The sequence below is a fragment of the Elgaria multicarinata genome, chromosome 4 (assembly GCF_023053635.1).
Source record: "Elgaria multicarinata webbii isolate HBS135686 ecotype San Diego chromosome 4, rElgMul1.1.pri, whole genome shotgun sequence".
NCBI lineage: Eukaryota > Metazoa > Chordata > Lepidosauria > Squamata > Anguidae > Elgaria > Elgaria multicarinata.
Window position 1 is genome coordinate 148453434 of NC_086174.1, and position 21503 is coordinate 148474936.

General features: G+C 43.7%; 1 protein-coding gene across 1 annotated transcript in view; it reads left to right on the top strand.

Moving 5' to 3' along the window:
• Window positions 1–543: 543 nt before the first annotated feature.
• Window positions 544–21503, top strand: part of PCSK2 (proprotein convertase subtilisin/kexin type 2) — a 230149-nt gene continuing 209189 nt past the window's right edge. Inside the window, exon 1 of the mRNA XM_063125359.1 lies at window positions 544–773. Within this exon, the coding sequence (XP_062981429.1) occupies window positions 591–773 (183 nt within the window). The 5' untranslated portion in view covers window positions 544–590. The remainder of the gene's footprint in view (window positions 774–21503) is intronic.

A 21503-nucleotide genomic window follows, 5' to 3' on the forward strand; every position in this document is an offset into this window, starting at 1 on the left:
GCGTGGCTCGTGTTTCAGTGTCACCTCGCGTTGCACAAAACCTCTCACTCTCTCCCTTCCTCCCCTCGGGCTTTTCCTTCCCCTCGCTCCGGGCTTGAGAAATGGAGGAACTCTCCAGGGTGCTGAATCAGGCAGCAGCAGCAGCAGCAGCAGCAAGCAAGGCTTGCCTGGGCTCAGCTAGCGTGCGTCCAATTGGGAGGCAGAGGGAGGACCCCACACCCACTTGCATCTCAGCGATTGGCAGTCCCGCGTCCTCACCTTGCCCGGGTTGGTGCTTTCTTTTAGCCGCCGCGCTGTATTATAGATGAGGCGGAGCTGAAAAATGCAGATCTGGCATCACACACACACACGCTCACGCACACATCAGAATAATTTCACGAGCTGCCAGCCCATCGGATTTCCCTCTCCTCAAAGCAGAGAGAAGCTAAACCGGAGCGCTGGCTGATTTGCTGACTTTGCTGCTTGCCCACTGAACGGCCCACCCCCACCTTCACCCCTGTCGATATTATTAATACTCTCCTTTGCTTATATTTATTTCTGAGATCGTAGCTGCCGCCACCATTCCCTCGCACACCCTGTCCGAAAGAGCCATGAAGGCAGACCCTGTTCCACACTGGAAGACAGCTGGCCTCTTTTTCCTGGGGCTCCTTGGTTTTGCTTCTGCAACCGAAAGAGCCGTCTACACAAATCATTTTTTGGTTGAGTTTCACAAAGGGGGAGAAGCAGAAGCCAGGCAACTTGCTGCAGAATATGGCTTTAATGGGGTCAGGAAGGTAAGGTCCGCTCTATTTTTTATTTTATTTTTTAAAACTAGCCAGCAGCCCAGGTGATTTATTTGTGCATGATGTTGATACATTCGCCTTGCAAAGTTGGAAAGATTTGTGCATGCATTTTACAGGACAAGAGGGTTGGGGTTTCTTGGTTTTCTTTTAGAAAAGAGTTCTTTGAAACTCTAATCAGTGGATGATTGCTTCTGACCCAAATACCCTCACCTAGGTATTTTTTTTTTTTAGCACTGTCTTATGGATGACGGCTGGATATGTATGTGTATGCTTGTAGTCACTAAAATGAGCCAGCCAAGTCATTCCTTGAAGTGCACACTACTATGATATCCACCAAGTTGGGAGAAATACAAGGTGGTTCTCATGGATGCTTCCTTTGCTTTAGTTTCTAATATGTGGACAGTCAAATGTGCAAAGACCTCACCAGGAGTAGAGCATGGTGCTAGGTAGGTTTTAGATCAGTCCCAATGGCATCTAAACCCACAGTGGGGTTTTCCCCCACTTGGTCCGGCTGGTACCTACTAATTGCTGGTAAAATACAGCCATCCTCTAGTTTTATTTTTCCTGCTGAAATAATCACAGGTGGCAGATCTTTGGGTTAGTGACTAAAATGGTATCTCCTCTCAGGAACCTCCCCAGCCTTGCACATGCGAATCTGGAAATGAACCTCTTTTTAGTTTGGCTTCAGTATGGCTACAATAGATTTAAATAAAGTAGAGCTGGACACAAAGAGCTTCTGCCTGGGATTAAAATGTAAATATAATGTAAATTTAATAGAAAGTAATTTGAAGTTTAACGCCAAGTACAAAGCTGATAGTTATGGTTAGAACTCAGAGCAGCAGGGAATCTTAAGGCAAGACAACATGTTTGAGGTACAGATGCATATGACTACTAGTAGTTAATGACGCCAAAGTGCTTTCTCTTTTCTGAAGTTGAAACCAAATTGGCACTCTCTTCATATTAATCAAGACAGAAATACTGTCTGAGTAATCCACAGTAACTGTTCGAAGGTGAGTGTTTGATCTTATGAAATCCTTCTGGTTAATACAGCTCCTGCAAAGTCCTTAAAAAAGAGAGGAAGCTCCTCTCTGAGATGTACATGGAATGAGACAGTCTCACCATCACTGCTCTGTCCTTTCTTTCCCCAGCAGTTATGCAAGAAAGACCTGATCCAGCTTCCATTGCAGTCAATATGTATCTCCTTATTAACTTCTGTGGTTATTAGCTCCAGAAAGTGCCTTTGCTGAGCAGGGGAGGCTGTTAAATTAAAACTACCCTGTAGTCACCTAATAAGTCTAATTTGATGGAGAAGTCTTTAGAAAAATGAAGGCAAAACAAATGACCATTCTGGCTTAATTGCATGGCTGTCTCATAGATTCTGTGCCACCTAGCATTGCTGGAATGAAACCCCTCTGTTTATGAGTGATGTGATTGCATTGCTATGGCTTTGGGGGAAGGAATCCTAAAGACAAATCTCCAAAAAGCTGTGCTTCTTTGCATAAAATTCCTTGGATGTGCCATTTCTTCCCTTAGGTCCGTTCTCTTCCCATCCTGATTCAGAAAAGTAGCTCCAGCCTACCTGCAGGTCCCTTTTCTTCACTGATACTTTCCCCATAAATGAGAAATAGACATCAGATTAAGGAGATTTGCAAAATGCCGAGCAAAAGAAGTAGGGACAAGGTCAAAGTGTTCATGTTAAGACTTATTTTATTTCATTTATTTATTTATTGCATTTCTATACTGCCCAATAGCCGGAGCTCTCTGGGCGGTTCACAAAAATTAAAACCATTCAAAGTATAAAACAACAGTATAAAACCATAATATAAAATACAATATAAAAGCTCAACCAGATAAAAACAGCAGCAATGCAAAATTACAAATTTAAAACACCAAGTTAAAATTTATTTATAGACTGTTAAAATGCTGGGAGAATAAAAAGGTCTTCACCTGGCATCTAAAAGCATATCATGTAGGTGTCAAGCGAACCTCCTTAGGGAGCTCATTCCACAGCCGGGGTGCCACAGCAGAGAAGGCCCTGCTCAAGGTAGCCACCTGCCTCACTTCCTTTGGCAGGGGCTCGTGGAGAAGAACCCCTGAGGATGGCCTTAGGGTCCGGGCAGGTACATACGGGAGGAGGCTTCCTTCAGATAGCCTGGCCCCAAGCCTTTTAGGGCTGTAAATGTTAATACCAGCACTTTGAATCGGGCCTGGACCTGGACTGGCAGCCAATGAAGCTGGAAAAGGACTGGTGTGATGTGGTCTCGTCGGCCAGTCCCTGTTAGTAACCGTGCTGCCCTGTTTTGGGATGGACTATTCATGAGGTTATGCCTGTACATATATCACAAGGGTGTAACCTCAACTGAATGCCAATCTCTTTCCATGTGCCTTGCTACAAGGAGCTAGAAGTGGGAGTTGATTTCCTTCTATTGTGAATAGCAATAACTTATCTGGACATCATTTCCTCTTGGCAGAGGGAACTATAACCACAAGATTTGTTTCTTTCTGTCTAAGATTCAGGTTGCACTTATCTGGGAGTAAGCTCCATTGAACTCAATGGAACTTCCTTCTGAGTAGAATCGTATAAGATTGTGCTGTTAACACTTCTAGATTAAAATCTCCCTCTAACAATCAGTGACGTCTAAACAAATACACAGCGATGTGCATTGTATACCATATAAGGCTTATTACTTGGAAGTATGTCTCACTGAGTTCAGTGGGACTGGACTCAGTTTATTCTCTCCAGTTGGTTTACTCTCCAGCACAGAATTGTAGGATTACATATGAGGGATTTAAGGCAATCCCTAGAAAGTTGTATTTTCATTTCTCTCCTCTTTCCCTTCCCTTACACTCCATTTAAGGAGAAGAAGGAAACACACACCATATGCTTTATTTGCAAATGTACATTTATTTTCTACTGTCTCTGGCTTTGCATGAGATTAAACTCAACAGTAAATCCTTGATTTCTCCTTTCCATGAGGAGTAGCTTAGATGCTTTGACCAAATGGCTTGATTCACAATTAATATCGCTGCTTCCTTGCCTTTACCTGTTTGCGTAGTTCTTACTGAGAGGTATGACTCTGCAAGGACCTCCAGCCACCAACTTTAAGGCTATGGCTGTTAGGGGAAAATTGCAGGCTTAGTGTTTTCCTCTGCAAGTATGGCCTTATGTGGCTAATTGCTTTGCTTTCTCAGAACTCGTCATTGTGGGGAGCATTCCAGGGCAGAAATAGACCATTAAAAGACAATTATCCTGTGATTTATCAATGCTGTTTCTCGTTGTTTGTTAATGGAAATTAGTCAAGAACAGGCATGTGAGAGATGCTTTCATTAAAAAAAAAACCCAATCGATCAAAAGTAAGTTCCCATGGAAAAGGGAATTATTTTTATCCATAGTTCAGTTAACTTTAGGAAAAGTAGTGCTAGCTTGATCATTTGCCCACCATAAAAACCTGAACATCTCGGTAACACTTCATGAATCTCAAGAAAATGCTTGTGGGAAAAACTAAAAAGAATATCTATGGATAGATGATTGTTGTTCCTTATTCATAATATGTACACCCAAAATAATCTTCAAGTCCATTGTGGTCATCAGAGCCAATTGACAAATGAGACCATGATAAACAAGAGTGTAAAACAGGGTTGTATTTGGACCCCATTTTTATTCAATTTATTCCCAAATGACTTAGCCCCAACTTTGCTGCCGGTAGAAGGAATCTCCCCCTGCAAGTTTGGTTTGAGGCAGATCTCATTGTTGTTATATGCAGATGATGCTGTGATATTATCTCTAACTCAACTGGATTTGAAACAGCTTTTACAGGCCTTTCAGAGTATTGTGATAAAAATTCACTGATTATAAATCTTGTAAAATCTAAAATTATGGTTTTCTCTAAGTCATAGAAAAAGTTTTGCTGGACATTAAAAGGGAATACTTTGGAACAGGTTAAGAAATTTAAGTACCCAGAGCTTTCAATATAAACTTAGAACAAGAAACTGAACTCAGTTGTGCAAATTGCAGTGCATCTGCTGTTGTTTGTTTTTACTACACCTAAGGTGATCAAAGTATTCCGCCAGCCCTCAGAATGTTCACAGCCAAGTTCTTGAATCAGTAATTATACGGTATCACCCTGTATGGATCAATATGACTAATTATTCTCTGGAAAAAGCCCAAGCGTTTTTCTTGCATTGTATTTTGGGGGTACCTAATTGTGTAGGACATGCAGCCATACGGGCATACGATTTGCCAAAAACAGGGGACAGGCCCAGGCACTAAAATTCTGATTATGTCTGCATTTGTCTTCACTAGTATCTAGTTTTGTATATACTGTGCTAACAGACTCACATTTTAGTGAATGGTCCCATATAAGCTCAATTCGAGTTTTGTTTGAATCTCGTCTAATGCATAAACTCCTTCCAGAATAAATGTATTAGTTCTCAAGGTGCCACAAGACCTGTTATAGTTTGATGCAATAGACTAACATAGCTTTGTAGTCAGTCATGTTTGTTTGGATTTTTTTTTAAAGGTGGCAATATGTGGGTTTATATTATAACTTTTGGCACAGTGTTACAGGGGAGGCATTTGCCTGAAACAGCACCCCACCTGAACGTTTCCTAAGTTATGATGCGAGGGAAACACTTTTGCTAGCATTCTCTCCAACATGGTAATTTTGGAGGATTTTTCCACAGGATTTGTTTCAGACAAATTCTTCCCCTTGAAAAATCAAGTGCCATTGCATAGAGACTATATCCCCTCAGAATAAGTAGGCCCACAGTAGAATACTTTAATAATTCCTGGTATGTTTGTGCAATGTGTTATCTACCTGCCAGGTTTTTAGCTCACAATACAATTACAGGAATTATTAATAAATAAGATTTAAAACATGCACATAACAGCTTCACAATCTGAGTTAAGAGTCCTGAAGTGTAGGGGGGAAACAAAGAAGTCTGGATCAAAAACCTATGGACTGAATTCAGGTTTGATTATGTTTAGGGTAGACCCATTGAAATAAATGGTAGTTAAGTTAGTTGTGGCCAACTTCTTCCATTGTTTTTAATGGGCATAACTCTAAGCATGTATATCTCTGGATCCAACCCAATATCCAGAACTATTATATAATCTGAAGTAGTTGTGAAATCCCAACTGCCATGCTTCTATATGAATTCCTTGTTCCATAACCAAGCCAACACCCCATTTTCCCAAGAAGCTGTAGCTTTCTTATAGTGTGCTGATAATCTGAGCTGTTTGTCTATCTGCCTGTCTGTGTAGGCATTTTGTACATGGTGGTAGAGCACCTGCTTTGCATGCAAATGGCCCCAATCCCTGGCATCTCTGGGTAGGGCCAGGAAAGAACCTTGCCTGAAACCCTAGAGAGCCCCTGCTGCCAGTCAGAGTTGACAATACTGGACTACATGGGCCAAGGGTCTGACCTCAGTATAAAGCCGCTTCTTATGTTCCTATGTATACATACGAATGAGATACATGCCATGTGCAGCACACAACTCCATGTGACTGGAAAGCAATTATTTTTAAAAGACACATTTCCTTACGTTACAAAGCCCTTTCAGGGAAAGGCTGTAGGTGGTCATTACCACAAACTGATATAACGCAGATGGTTGGTGGAGAACAGCAGATTTCACGGGAAATAGAAATGGCAACTTTGTCCCTGTCCTTTGTTTCTTAACAGCCACATTCAACCTTTCATTAAGCTAATGTTGATTACAAAACGGACCTTTTCTTTTCTGCAACAGAGAGAAAGGTAAACAGCAGGTGGCTGAAGGAACTGTACTGGGAACAGAACTGCAAACCGGGATGAAAAGAGAAATTTGCAGATGGCCTGAAATAATTGTAGAGAATAATCCTAAAAGCAAAAGTTGAGCTCTGCCACATCAGACCAAAGGCTCATCTAGTCCATCCTCTTGCTTCCCAAAGGAGCCAGCCAGATACCCTGGGAAAGCCTGAAGGAAGCAGCCCTTCTGCACTGTGTGTGCCAAGCGTGCAGTTTTCAGAGATATACTGCTTCTCTACTATGGTTAATAAATCATTCAATGCAATCCTAGGCATGTCTACTAGGAAGTAAGGAAGAAAGTCCCATTGAGTTCAGTAGGACTTACTCCCACATAAGTGTATATAGGATTGCAGCCAAAGACTCGAATTGTATACGCACCTACCTGGGAATAAGGGTTGTTGAACCAAGTGAGGCTTACTTCTCAGTAGAACTTGATGGCTGGGGGATCCCATCTCAAGGTAATTTAAAGCAAATCAGTTACCCCTTAACACCCATTAAAAAGTACATAGGATGGGTAAAAGGGCAGGTTATAGCTAACCTTTCAATGCAGGCTGATGAATGAAGTGAGATAGAGGCCACAGCTAGACCTAAGGTTTATCCTGGAATCATCTAGAGTTTGCCCCTGCCTGAGCACTGGATCCCCTGTGTGTCATCTAGATGAACAGGTTTGACCCCTGGATGATCCAGGGATAAACCTTAGGTCTAGCTATGGCCTTAGTGGTTGCAAGTACAAATCTAAAATGTTTGGGGGGTGGGGGACAGTTACTCCAGATTTAATGAACACAAACTACGAGGGTGCAATTTTGTGCATGTGACATTAGATGTGGATCATGCCAAAGTAGTCCAATGGTTAGAGTGGACGAAAAGCATCTGCCTTCATTCAAGTAGCTTTTTTTTTTTTTTTTTTTTTGAGAGGGGGGTGGTCTGGTCAAGCCATCCAGCTCAGCATCTGGTCTTATCCAGAAATCCTTCTCGTAGCAAGGCCTTTGGTTTTGCCCACCAAGGCTGAAGTGTGACCATCACCAAAGGCAGCTGAGGTGAAGAATACCTGGTTGCCATTCATCTTCCACTGCCTTAGACTGTCTGCTTTTTGCATTGTACTGTTTTTAATCCAGCAAGCAGTTTTGTGAATCTGCAGATGGAAAACAGGGTTAAAAGTAATAAATCAAATCTAATCAAAAGATATCGCAGAGCGCATTAATTTTATTCTGCTTTAATGGAATATTACATGCCCTCTTAAAATGGTTACCTACCCGGGGCCTTCGGGAATTGCTGGGCTGTATACATTTGAATGCATTTAAATAAATGAATCCATTACTCTGTAGATAGTGCATTCATAGAGCATCATCCCAAAGCCTTCCTTGACAACAGTTTCACATGTAAGCGCTGAAGCGCAGCCGCTTCTGCCCACGCCACTTCCGGTCAAAGAAGGCATTTTCTCCAGTCCTTCAGGTGAACTTCATGCTTCACCTGTGCAGCCTCCCACTTGGGTAGTGGCTTCCCAAAAACCAAACCAAACCAAAACCTGTGTGGTCAGAGTAAGTGGCTCTTCAGGCAATCTGGGTGGAGAAGTGGACCTGCAGCACAATATTGAAGCGTGGAGAACTCCTGATCAGCATTTCAGCCAAACAGCCGTGACCTTTTCTATGAGAGTCCATTCTGTTCCCTCTCCTATTTGGTTTTCCATCCTCGTAGGAATAGTTAACATTCAGTGTCCACTGAGCATGCTCAGTTTTAATTGGACTATATTTTGAGGGTGGGGCATTTCTTAGATTCCTCCCCCCTCCCTAAAGATTTTTCTACTTCTGCAAACCTTGTGGTTCCCTGAACATGCTGATACTGTTCTTTTGTTTCTCAGTACACCCATTTTGGCAACATAGCTGTCATAACATAGTCTGAATTCTCTCTCTCTCTCTCTCTCTCTCTCTCTCTCTCTTTCTCTCTCTCTCTCTCTGTGCTAATTTCCTGCTTCCATCTAAACCTTCATGATATAGTTTAGACTGATTTTAACACTGCTAATGTGAATCTCAATTTTGGGTGTGCTGATTAGCTTGGTTAAATCAGGCTGAACCAAAATAAGAACTTTGGAAGAACCATGCTGAATCAGACCAAGGGTCCATTTGGTCCAATGTTCTGTTGGCAGAGTGATCAGCCAGCTGCCTGTGGGAATTCCTTGAGGGGAAGGCTATCAATGGCTACTAGTCCTGATACCTATAAGCTACCTCCAGTATCAGAGGCGCTATGCCTATGTACACCAGTTGCTGGAGAACATGGGTGGGAGGGTGCTGTTACGTTCATGTCCTGCTTGTGGGTTTCCTATGGGCAGCTGATTGGCCATTGTGTGAAGAGAATGCTGGACTAGATGGACCCTTTTCCTGATCCAGTATGGCTGTTCTTATGTTCTTAATCCCAGAGGCAAGACATCAGCGCAACATCACCCATGTTCCCCAGCAACTGGTGTACACAGGCATACTGCCTCTGATGCTGGAGGTAGCAAACAGCCATCAGGACTAGTAGCCATCAGGACTAGTAGCTATTGCTAGCCTCATCCTCCATGAATTTGTTTAATTTCTTTTTAATGTTTACTGTTTTAAACTTTTGTAAACCACCCAGAGAGCTTGGGCTATGCGGCGGTATATAAATGCAATAAATAAATAAATAATCCCCTTTTAAAGCCATGGGGGGAGATGGGGAACAGATGGTCCTCCAGAGGTTTTTGGACTGCAACTCCCATCACCCTTCACCATTGGCTTTGCCTGGCTAGGACTGATGGGAATGGGAGTCCACCAACATGTGGTGCGTAGCCACACTACGTGAATGCCACATATATTATCATTACATGCAAAATGCATTCTACCTGTGTGCTTTAAGATACTCGGTCACTTCAAGGAAATTTTTGAGGCATCTTCACCTCTTAAAGGGCCTGTCCGGTCTGCAAAACACTTTGTCTGGTTAGGAGAACTTGTCTAAAAGAACTATACTGTGCAATCTCTATTATTTAAAATTAGCAAACAGCTGCCAGATTAGGAGTTTAATGTTTGCTGGCCTATTTGGAGTAGCTGTGCCAAATCAAAAGAAATAAGCAGGTGGCTTTCTGTTCTTAGGTATATTTTTATTGCTTCTATTTCAGGCCATAAGTTTGTTCCACTTCAAACATTTCATACTTAGAGAGTTGGACTGGGAAATTAGTACTAGAGCAGTGGGGTAGTGGTAATTTTTTTAAGTGCAGGCGCTCCTCATAACCACACTGTCAAGTAGAGTCCAAAAATGCAGGCAGCTATGTGTATTCGTATCAACAAGCCAATTCTAGCAGTTTCCATCGCCATCAAGAGCAGGTATTTTGGAAACTGAATTGCCTATTCATGCCTTAGCCACCCCAAAATAACAGGGCTAACTTACAATATTTGTTGCTGGAAAAATCTATTCCCACCCACTAGCTACTGTGAGGATCGCAGCTAAGCTTCGAGAGAGTGGAGAAGCCTGAGAGGGGTGGCAGATGATGTAATCATTCTTGCTAATCAAAAACGTCCTAGCACTTCGACTCTGTGAGTCCTGTCTCCACCCCAGCACTGCAATGGAGCCAATGTGAGATCTGTAGGCAACTTGCAAGGACCAGAACATCTTCTGTCTTGCAGAGTCTGAGAAAATGTTGTAAACCGCCCAGAGAGCTTTGGCTGTGGGGCAGTATATAAATGTAATAAAATAAATAAATAAATAAATAAATCAGACGTATTTCTAGAGCCCATTCTTTGGGCTTTTATTGGTTGGTGAACAGAACAAAATATTTATTTTTTCACGAGATGCCTTCTGTTTGAGGGAGTCAAAGGCTGTGATTCCACCCAAACCATTGTGATTTACATACCGGCTTTATACAGGGTCAGACCATCAGTCTATCTGGGCCAGTATTGTCCACATGGACTTGTAGAGGCAGTTCTTCCTGCCTTACTTGGAGGTGCTGGGGGTTGAACCTGCGGCCTTTTTGCATGCAGAGCATGTGCATTGTTACTGACCCATTGCCCCATATTTCCAGCTGAGTATGTTTAGACTTAGCCAACGCCCACTGAACATCTCAGAGTATGCATGACATTCACAGTGCACAAGGGTCTGTGGTTTTATGCCCCCACTCCATCCATCAGTAAACATTGCCTGGCGCTTCTGTCATCCTACCATTTGAAGGAAAATGGCCCTCACTTCTTCTATTTCTGATGTTCAGGCTGTGAGTCCCATTGCCTAGGAGGCCAAAACGGCACCACCCACAGACAGAGGGAAGTAGCAGCAAGATTAGGGGGACCCTGAGGTGTGCAGAAGTACAAACAAATCTTAAAAATGAGAACCTGGGTGGGAGAGGGAATAGAATGGAGTATCCCGCACCAACGCATGGCTGTCTGTCTGCAACAGTGAACAGGAGCCCTGCAAACTGGGACATTTTGATGGAGGGCCTACTTAGGAACATAAGTGTCTGACCATTGGTCTGTCCATCATGCTCAGTGTTGTCAGCAATGACTGACTGCATCTGTCCAGCATTTTAGGCAGGCGGTTTTCCTGCCCTCCTTGGAGAGCCTGGGGATCGAACCTGGGATATTCTGCATGCAAACCATGAGAGGGGTCTACAAGTCATGCTAAGTTCTACTTTTGTGAAGCTACAATGAATTTCAATAGGGCTTGTGCAGGAGACTTTCCCAAGGGACTGAGGCACTGAAGTCTTGCTGCGTAGCCAATTAATCTGGAAACAGGGTATTAATGTAGCCTATTATATTCCACCCACCGTCAGCCATTAATCCAAGTCTTCTTCTCTTCACTTGGGAAATAATGGCCTTCACAACCACCAGCAATAGAGATTCCTCTCATTGCGTTTTCTCTTTCTTTTATCCGTTGAAGGTCATTTTTACACTGGTATAGGCATGACACAGCTTATTTGGTAGTGGGGGTGGGAGTGCAAGATGTTGTCAAAAGGAAGAAAAATAAGGGTGCAATCCGATGCAGTTTTCTCTGCTGATGAAGGGGTTTCCAGCAGCAGTACCTGGAGAAAGAATTCCCTCTCTCACCATGCCAGCCCACCCCCTGCGCATCCCAGAAATCTACTCGAGAGGGTCAGAGGACCCACCAGAACAGATGATCTTGGGAGGGGTGTGCAGGGTGTGTGTGGGGTGGAGGAAGGGGACGTCCCATGGCCCAAGTGGACTTCCATTTGCATGACTGGATTCCACTCTAACAAGTTTAAGTGAATTGGATCTTACTCCTAAAATTTCCACCAAGCCAATAATATAAGAAGCACATTATTTCATATGATTCACTTTGCTCTAATTAAAAACAACAACACCCAGAAGGAGAAAACACACACACACACATGTATATCATAACTGCAAAATAATGCTTTGCTAATTGCTAGAAGAATCTCAGTTGTTAAAACAGATTGAAACATGTTAATATGCATATGCTTTCCTTCTCCCATCTCAGAGCTGCCAATAAGTTGCATTTCTTTGCATATACCTTTAGCTCTGCCAAATCATACAACAGGCTTTTTGGTGTCAGTGGTGCTTTTAGGGTAGGACTTTGGGGTTGATGTCTGGGGCCCCATTCAGCAGAATGAGCAGGAGGGCCCTCAAACACAGTGGGCAGGGCAGGGGAGTTACCACATTTCATAGTAAGTGAAGCAATTACAGTTGAAAAAGGGGACACTCTCTGTAAGGACATTGAGTCCAGAGTCTAAAATGTGGTGCTTTTTGAACACCAGTCAAGCAGCTTTGGGGATGGATGACACAGCTGGCTTTATTTTGGCTTTCAGGGGTGCATTCACAGGAATAAACCCATACTTGCTCCTGTAATGATAATCCATATTTAATGTTATGTCAGAATGCAGCTCATGAGTCTGTCTTCTATTCTGCCTGCACATCCCTATGTACATATAGTATACAGTGTTGGCAACTCTGGCTTTCAGAAAGTATTATCTCACTGGATAGAATCAGTGTTCAAATTATGGTGGGCAAAGATAAAATGGGGAGAATTCTGCAAGTAAGGAGAGGAGCCAAGCAGATCCTAGCAGGTTATCTGTATAGAGGAAAGGAAAGGAACCTCTCGTGCAAGCACTGAGTCATTACTGACTCTTGGAGGGACGCCAGCTTTCGATGACGTTTTCTTGGCAGGCCTTATAGTGGGGTGGTTTGCTGTTGCCTTCCACGGCTGTTATTACCTTTCCCCCAGCTAGCTGGGTACTCATTTTACCGACCTCGGGAGGATGGAAGGCTGAGTCGACCCGAGCCGGCTGCCTGAAACCAGCTTCCGCTGGGATCGAACTCAGGCCGTGGGGAGAATTTCGGCTGCAGAAACTGCTGCTTTACCGCTCTGCGCCACATGAGGCTCATCATCTGTGTAGAGAGCTTGGCAAAATCAGAGCCTGGAGAAGTACAACTAGGTGAGGTCCAAGGTTTGATGTGCATTTCCTGGCTGCCTCTGTGCAGGTCCTGCAGCTCAGTTGACGTGGTGGTGGCTTCATGGGAGGATTATACCATCTCTCTCTGATGCAAATGTACTTGGAATACTGTGCACACTTCTGGTCACCTCAACTCAAAAAAGAGATTGCAGAGATGGAGAAGGATGCAGTCAAAAGATCAATGGGCTGCTGGATCAACTCCTGTATGAAGAGAAGGGGGGGAATTGGAACTCAGCTTGCAAAAAAGATGACCAAGGCAGGACACGATAGAGGTGTAGAAAATTATGAATGGATAACTATGCATGGGAAATTATGCATGGTGTGGAGAAAGTGGATAGGGAGACATTTTTTTTCTCCCTCACTCATAATACTAGAACCTGGGGTCATCCCGTGGATCTGAATGATGAGAGATAAAAGGAAGGACTTCTTTATACTTCACACACTTAAAACTATGGAATTCACTGTCACAAGATGTAGTGATGGCCACCAACCTGGGTGGCTTTAAAATGGGATTCGCGGAGGATTAGGGTGTCAGGATCAGGCCCGGTCTCCCTGATATGGATCCCAAATCGGACTTGGAACCTGAAGAAGAAGTATACCAGCCAAGGCAGGAAGCAGACGAAGAATTTCTCTGAGGTTCTCCAGAAATCAAGGAGGAATCTTCCCAGGAGCATATAGAAGAGGAGGACCAGTCTAAGAGATCATCCTCCCCCTTCCTGGGAGCTCAGTCTTTGTTGGAAGAGGAAGGAGTATTGGGATTGACGTCCCAGAATCTGCTGAAGGATCAAGCAAGAGGAGTTGGGAAGCAGCCCACTAGGTTAGCCGATCACCCAAGGTTACAACTTGAAGACCTTCCCTGAAGGAGGGATTTAGAAAAAGACTGTTTGGCACTTTGGAAAACTGTCCATTTAGTTGATAGGCAACTGTCTTGCTTGTTTAATTAAGCTTAGAGGATACCTCCTAGCATTCACACTCCTGTCAGGTGTGAAGAGATGTGCATTTACTGAACAAAACCTTGTAGATTGCACAGCAGGCCTCTTTAACATGTCACATCTTGGTGGGAGGGCTTGGGATCATAACAAAGACTATCAATGGCTACTAGACAGGATAGCTATGTATTGCCTCCAGTATTGGAGGCAGTAAACCTTGGTATGCCAGTTGCTTGGGAACATGAATGGGAAGGGGCAATTGCACCCATGTCCTCCTTGTGGGCTTCCCGTGGGCATGTGGTTGGCCACTATGGGAAACAGAACAGAATGGTAGACTAACTTTAGGACTTTGGTCTGAATCGGTATAGCTCTTCTTATATAGGAGCCACATGTTGGATATAGGATTATAGGCTTGGTGGCATTTGGACATTTCTATCCATTTGGCCACGTCATCACAAAATAGCAATGCAAAGGGACCTGCAGAGAGACAGTGCAGTGTACAGCAGTGTTTTTTTTTTCATGGAGTACCTATTGCACACAGATTAATGCATCTATTGAAATACCGGCACTGTGCTGATGAAATAACTGGTATTTTGCTTTCTCCCCCTCAAGGAATGAGTGAAGAATCTTTACATTTCCTCTCACTTTCTTCCTACCTTCCCCTTTTAACTCTGTCACTCATTTAAGAAGACTATTCCAAATTTAGACACATTAATGCACCCAAATATATAGGAACTCAGGAGACGAAGCACTATTCAGGAGCTAATGGCTGGGAAACTAATTAAAAGAATGTGTTTATTTTATTTGATTGATGTAACAATGAATCATTAGCTTATCAGCACACAGAAGATTAATCCCAATTTATATGGGCAATAAACAGCTGCCATTTATTAATTGGCATTAACAACCAATAAGTACCTTTATTTAGCAAGGGCACACGTGGCCAAGGCAAGCACAGGTTCCATAATTGAACCAAGGACTCTCCCTCAGAAAGGGAGGATTTAAGGTAGCTTTTAAATATATCTCCAAAAGTACTTTTTCCAGGAATACTTTTTCTGTCTACCGATGCTGCACTACTGCTCTTCTGCGGTTAATTAGGGAGAAACTTCAAGTTGAACTGAAAATGCTTCCTTAATTTTTTTTTTATCCCTATTCCCAGGGTGCAAAAGAGGGTGGGTGGGATTTCAGGTATTTTCTCATGCTGTGTGCATGTGGAGAAATCATCAGAATTTTCAAAAATATTTTTTTTCAAGGAAATCAGCTGCAGCCTTGCATTTCCCCACTCAACAAAAATCTGAATTCTTATATCTTAGTTCTGCCTCTGCTGCAAATTGGGCTGGGTAGTGGGAACTGCCATCTCTATCCCCCCATCGCCTCTGAAACGATGCTCTGTGCTGACTGCACCCCTGATGGCACCCCTCAATTCTAGACCAAATTTATACACTCCTGCAACTGTAGCAGCATCACTCTTCCCAATATGCTGGGCGTCACTGCTTTCCAGCACCAGTGAGAACGTGACGGCAGAATGTGCATGGAATCAATCAACAGGAATCAGTATATCCCTTTAGAAAGCATTCAGGGTCCAAGAACAAAACAGTGGTTCAAATATCATTGAAGTTAATCTTTTCATAAATCAAGTAGTGTAGAGGAGACATCTCTGGGTGACTAACTTGCCATGTGTCATGGAAGATGAGGAGAACACGCTGGTCAAGAAGCTAGAGAAGAATTGTATGGTGTCTTTCCAAAAGAAACAGAATAGTTACGGGAAATGGCTACTCCATATAGGTACAACTACATCCAGTGACACCTAGTGGCTAAATCATATCATTATACTATCCACACACCAAGGTCATAGCTAGATGGGGCTTTATCCCGGGGCAATCCCTGGGATCATCGCTGTGCGTTCACATGATACACAGGGGATCCTGGGATCAGGGAGGGATGATCCCTCCCTTGACCTGGGATCTCACCCTACCCTTTGAGCCCGGCCTGAGACAGCGGAATGTGTGGCTGAGCATTGTGGTTTGTCCTGGTTCCTTGCAAGTAGCCAGGACCTGCGCACGGGGTGCAGAGCTCCTCAGGAACACTGCGCCCATCGGGGGTGGGGTGGGGGAAGCGGGGAAATTATTATTATTATTATTATTATTATTTAAAAAACACTTACCTTTTGCGCACGATCGCTCGTGCGCATGTTCTCTTTTAAGAAAACAAAAAAAATGGCGGGCGTGATGCCTCTCCTTCCGAGGCCGCCATGCGCCATGTGTAAACAGAGGGGGGATCTTGTAATAAAAACATTGAGAGATCTTCACCCCTCCATCGCACAATAACAGGTAGGTATAGCTAAGGCCCAAGTAAGTAAGGGATTATTATTTTTTAAGCTCAGGGTTTCGGAATGTGTGGTCCTTTAGATATTATTGGACCACAATTCCCTGTGCTGCTTTAGCCAGCATAGCCAATGGTAGGTGATGAGTGGAGTTGCAGTCTAACAACATCTGGAGGTCCACACATTCCCCAACCATGGCAGGATCTACACTCCTGCTTTAAAAACATTTATAATGGTATTGACAACTGTTAGGACCCATGACACACTCCATATACTGTTTTCAAACTGCTTTCATAGTGTTTTATCCTGCTTGGTGTAGATCTGGCCCATGTTAAACTTGAGTTGGAACAACTCTAGATTCCGATATGTTAGAACTACTGGAAAAACATGGAGTAGACTTCTAAACTTTGTGTATAAATTACAATGAAGGAGTGTCCTGGAGAGGGTTTGTGAACACATCTGCTTGCATTTCTGGATTCTTCTTTTTGTGGGTCTGTGAATTTTAGCCAGAACCAGCCAGAACTCCACTATTTGGTCTACGTACCACACCACTTTCCAAATAAGTAACAAATTCAGGCTGCCTCTCAATGTTTTATATTGTGCCTCTACCCTCACAGTTGAGAATAGAGAATAGAGTCAATACCCTCACAGTTGAGAATAGAGCATGACTTTGACAGCATTTCAACGTGCAAGGCATCAACAGTTGATCAGGTGTTTTTTTTTCATGCTGTGGAACCACCACACACTGACTTCTGAAAATCAAGCTGCTGAGTAAAGACACCACAACAGACCAGCCTGTTTTTGTTGTTTTGATCCTCTCTTTTTCCTTGTTTCTAGTGACTCAGTAAACCTGTTGGTGGAGTCATTATCTGTATTACTGCAATAAATAAATGATTGGGTAGTATGGATCTCTGTGTTCCTGTTGTCAGACACACTAATCACAGCATGAAAAAGGCCTAATGCATCAGATAATCTGAAGTACAGGAAAGGTTTTACTTAAAAACAAAACAACAACAACAACAGAGGAATATAGACAGCTGCTTATACAGAGGTATACTATTGGTTCATCTAGCTCTATAGTGCTGACATTGACTGGCAGCAGCTCTTCAGGGTTTCAGGGAGGATTATTTTCTTTGCCCTTCTGGGAGATGCCATGGATTGAACCTGGAACTTCCTGCATGGAAAGCATGTGCTCAACCACAGACCTGTATGCTCCCTCTTTAGAAGTTACAGCACAGCAGTGTGGTGGAAATTTAAGAAATTGTCCAAGCTAGTTTATCTTGATAGATTTTAAAGAAAGGCACCTCCCTGGCCCTAGAAATTCTGTAGGGTGACCGTATGAAAAGGAGGACAGGGTTCCTGTATCTTTAACAGTTGAACAGAAAAGGGAATTCCAGCAGGTGTCATTTGTAGGCATACAGCACCTAGTGAAATTCCCTCTTCATCACAACAGTTAAAGCTGCAGGAGCTATACTAGAGTGACCAGATACAAAAGAAGGCAGGGTACCTGCAGCTTTAACTGTTGTGATGAAGAGGGAATTTCCCCAGGTTCCCCATATATACAAATGACACCTGCTGAAATTCCCTTTTCAACACAACTGTTAAAAATACAGGAGCCCTGTCCTCCTTTTCATACGGTCACCCTATCTTTTGCATCTGGTCACCTTATGCACCAGGTCAGGCTGCAAGTAGCCTCTGGGAAATGCAGTTTACCCATGTCCGTAGCCCCTGGGGAAACTACATTTCCCAGGGACTACTTGGAGTCATATATACATGACTCTTTAACTGTTGTGATGAAGAGGGAATTTCACCAGGTTCTCCATATATACAAATTCCCTTTTCAACACAACTGTTAAAGATACAGGAGCCCTGTTCTCCTTTTCATATGGTCACCCTAATTTCTGTAACATTGAAAAGGCAACTGGCAATGGCTGCCATACAAGATCCAGTTGCAGCTCATGAATGAAATCTCATCTTCCAAGATGTCAATGCTAAAGACAAGGGGATACATACAAAGGAAGACATATTTTAAACAGATTGCTCAGATGTGCATGTGTCCTGTCCTTCCCTAAAGAAATATGGCATGCTCAAGAACCACAAGGCACTGCAGCCTCTGTCTGAGGCAGAGGCCTTAGCTAGACCTAAGGTTTATCCCGGGGTCATCCCTGCCTGCTCCCAGGATATCCTGTGTGTCATTTACATGAACAGGGATGACCCCCGGGACGATCCCAGGATAAACCTTAATTCTAGACTGCAAGACTGCAATTCTATATACACTTGCCTGAACTCAGAGGGATTTACTTCTGAGTAAGATTGTGCATAGGATTTTACGTCTGCATAGATTGTTGGCAGGACACTGGATTTAAATATCCATTCTAAACAAATAATTAAGCTGCTTACTTGTAACTGTGAAAAACAGGGAAGAGACATCAAAAAGCAACACCTTGCCATTTTCAATGAGAGCATTGTTGTTTTGTTAAGCGTACTCATTGCATACAATCCATAAGGATCAACTTTCTGGGACAGTTTCTTAGTATTTGCCTTGAGACTGCTATCTAGAAGGGTAGCCACCTTAGTTTGTTCTACAGTCAAGGCAACCCAAGGGTCTTATGGCACATTAATGACTGACATTTTTATGATGGCATAAGCTTTTGTGGGCTGCATCTGATGAAGTGGATTCTAGTCCATGAAAGGTTATGCCATCATAATTTTTCTTAGTCTTTAAGGTGCCACAAGGTGTTTTGTTGTCTGGTTGAGACTGGTGTGATCGAAACAAAGAGGTAGGAGAGTATGCTATGTATTATTCAATCCTGTTTAAATGATTTATTGAGTGTTCACTGGTGGGAAGGCTACCTGGGTGATACTGTACACTTAATAGCAATTCATCCCTAGCATTTGAGTGAAAAACTAGGCATGTGCTCCACTCCGATTAGGAGCGGAGAAGCAGTAGCGGATTGGCCTGCTCTGCCTTACCCAGAGGCGGAGTAGAAGCGGACCGCGGACCCCTAGAAGCAAGGCGAAGAGAAGCGCCCATTTTTTGGAGCTCCTAGTTCAGGCGGAGCGCTCCGGTCGCCATCTTGAAAACATTTCGCCATAGAATTGCATTGCGGGAAATAATCATGGATAACTAGGTTGTTTTTGAAGCTATCGTTCTGAAAATTCTTGTGCACAGAGAGTCGTGGATGGGGGTCATTTTGAGACTACTCTCACCTCTCTGCGTCATGCGGGTCGCATGCTATATTTTTTAAAAAATCGGGTCAACAAACAGGGACAGCGCGGCTCAAACGGCGGTTTTCGGCTTTTCGCCCATAGGATTGCATTGCGAGAAAGAATCGGGGATAACTGGGTTGATTTTTAAGCTATCGTTCTGAAACTTCTTGTGCACAGAGAGTCGTGGATGGGGGTCATTTTGAGACTACTCTCAGCTCTCTGCGTGGTGCGGGTCGCGCGCTAGAATTTTTTAAAAAATCGGCGGGAAAAATACCTTTTTCAAAGGGCTGAGGGGCAGAGTCAGCTCCCGGTCATGATCACATGATCCCAAAGTTAGAGGAGGGCATAGGCAAAACGGGTAACTTGGGATTCTGGGAAACTTCTCTTTCTTAATCTGAACGGACTTTTCCCAGTGTTTTTTAACACAGTAGCCCCACCAAATGCACAAACACAACCTGAAATCATATACTAAGCCAATAATAAGAGAGCACTGCTACCCACCCTAACTTTGGGGAACAACTGAAAAGATGTGGTGCAAGGGGATGAGCTCCCCTGGGGCATCTCATCGTGGACGTGCCCCCACTCTTTCCTGTACTGGAAGGCCATCAGAGCCTTCCAAAGACAGTAAAACGGTGGAGCAATGCCTATCATGAGTCGGAGTGAGCGTTTACTTCTTAGTGGTGGAGCAATGCCTATTATGAGTTGAAGTGAGCGTTTACTTCTCAGAGCTCTTGGTGAAGCAATGGCTTTCTTGAGCTGAACTGGCAGCTGCTTCCCTCTCCCCCAGGCACATCCCCCTATTACTGGTAAAAGACAGATATAGCCTTTTTTTAAAAGTTCTTCTTGTTGTTTATTGAGCAACACTGCTGCTTTTAATTCCACCCCTCCTTCGTTTATTTATTTATTTATTTATTTATTCCATTTTATATGCATTACTGGCTTATCCTTGGCTCACTTCCTTATGCCCCCAGAAATGTCTGCTGCCTGCCTGCCTGCCTTCCCTCTCTCCTCCCCTGCCCGCCTTGCAGGGATGTTGTGTGTGTCTGGCTTTGACTCAGGGGAGAAGTCCTTCCTGTGCTCAAGTTCCAAATCCATTTTTCAAGTGTGGAAGAACATTCATATAGGTTGATCTCTACTCCCCAATTCATGGCATGTTGGGATTTCCTTTGAAATGGCCCCATTGAGGGGTCTGCAGGTTTAAGCCCCGCCAAAAAACAGGGGATGATGGGACTGCCTTGAGTCTCGGCGTGTGGCATATGTATCCCTGGATAAGCTGTCATGGTGGTGAGTTTGAGGTGTTTTTTTAACGTGCAAATTGACGGAGCTATCGGAAAGGGGTGTGAATGGGTGTTGGATTTTCATAAATTCCCCAAAAATCAGGGGATGATGGGACTGCCTTGAGTCTCAGCGTGCATATGTATCCCTGGATAAGCTGTCATGGTGGCGAGTTTGAGGTTTCTAACATGCAAATTGATGGAGCTATGGAAAGGGGTGTGAATGGGGTGCCCGATTTTCAAAAATTCCCCAAAAATCAGGGGATGATGGGATTGCCTTGAAACTTGGCGTCCATGTGGACACATGGATAAGCTATCATGGTGCTGAGTTTGAGGTTTCTAACGTGCAAATTGACAGAGCTATGGAAAGGGGTCTGAATGGGGTGCCCGATTTTCAAAAATTCCCCAAAAATCAGGGAATGATGGGATTGCCTTGAAACTTGGCGTGCGTGTGTATACCTCCATGAGGTGTCATGGTGCCAAACATGAGGTTTCTAACTTGAACAGAAAAAAGTTGTTTACTTTTTTAGCTTTCAATGCAACCCTATGGGGGGGAAAAACGGAGCTCCGATCCGGATCCGGAGCTCCGAGCGGAGCGGAGCGGAAGTGGGCAGAGCGGGGGCGGGGCGAAGCGGCCCGCTCCGAAAATCGCGGATCTGCAAGTGAAGTGGAGCGGGGGGTCCGTGCACACCCCTAAGAAAAACACTTATGAATGGGCACAAACTTGTGTGCAAATATCAAAATAGGCTGAATCCTGTCCAAGCTACATCAG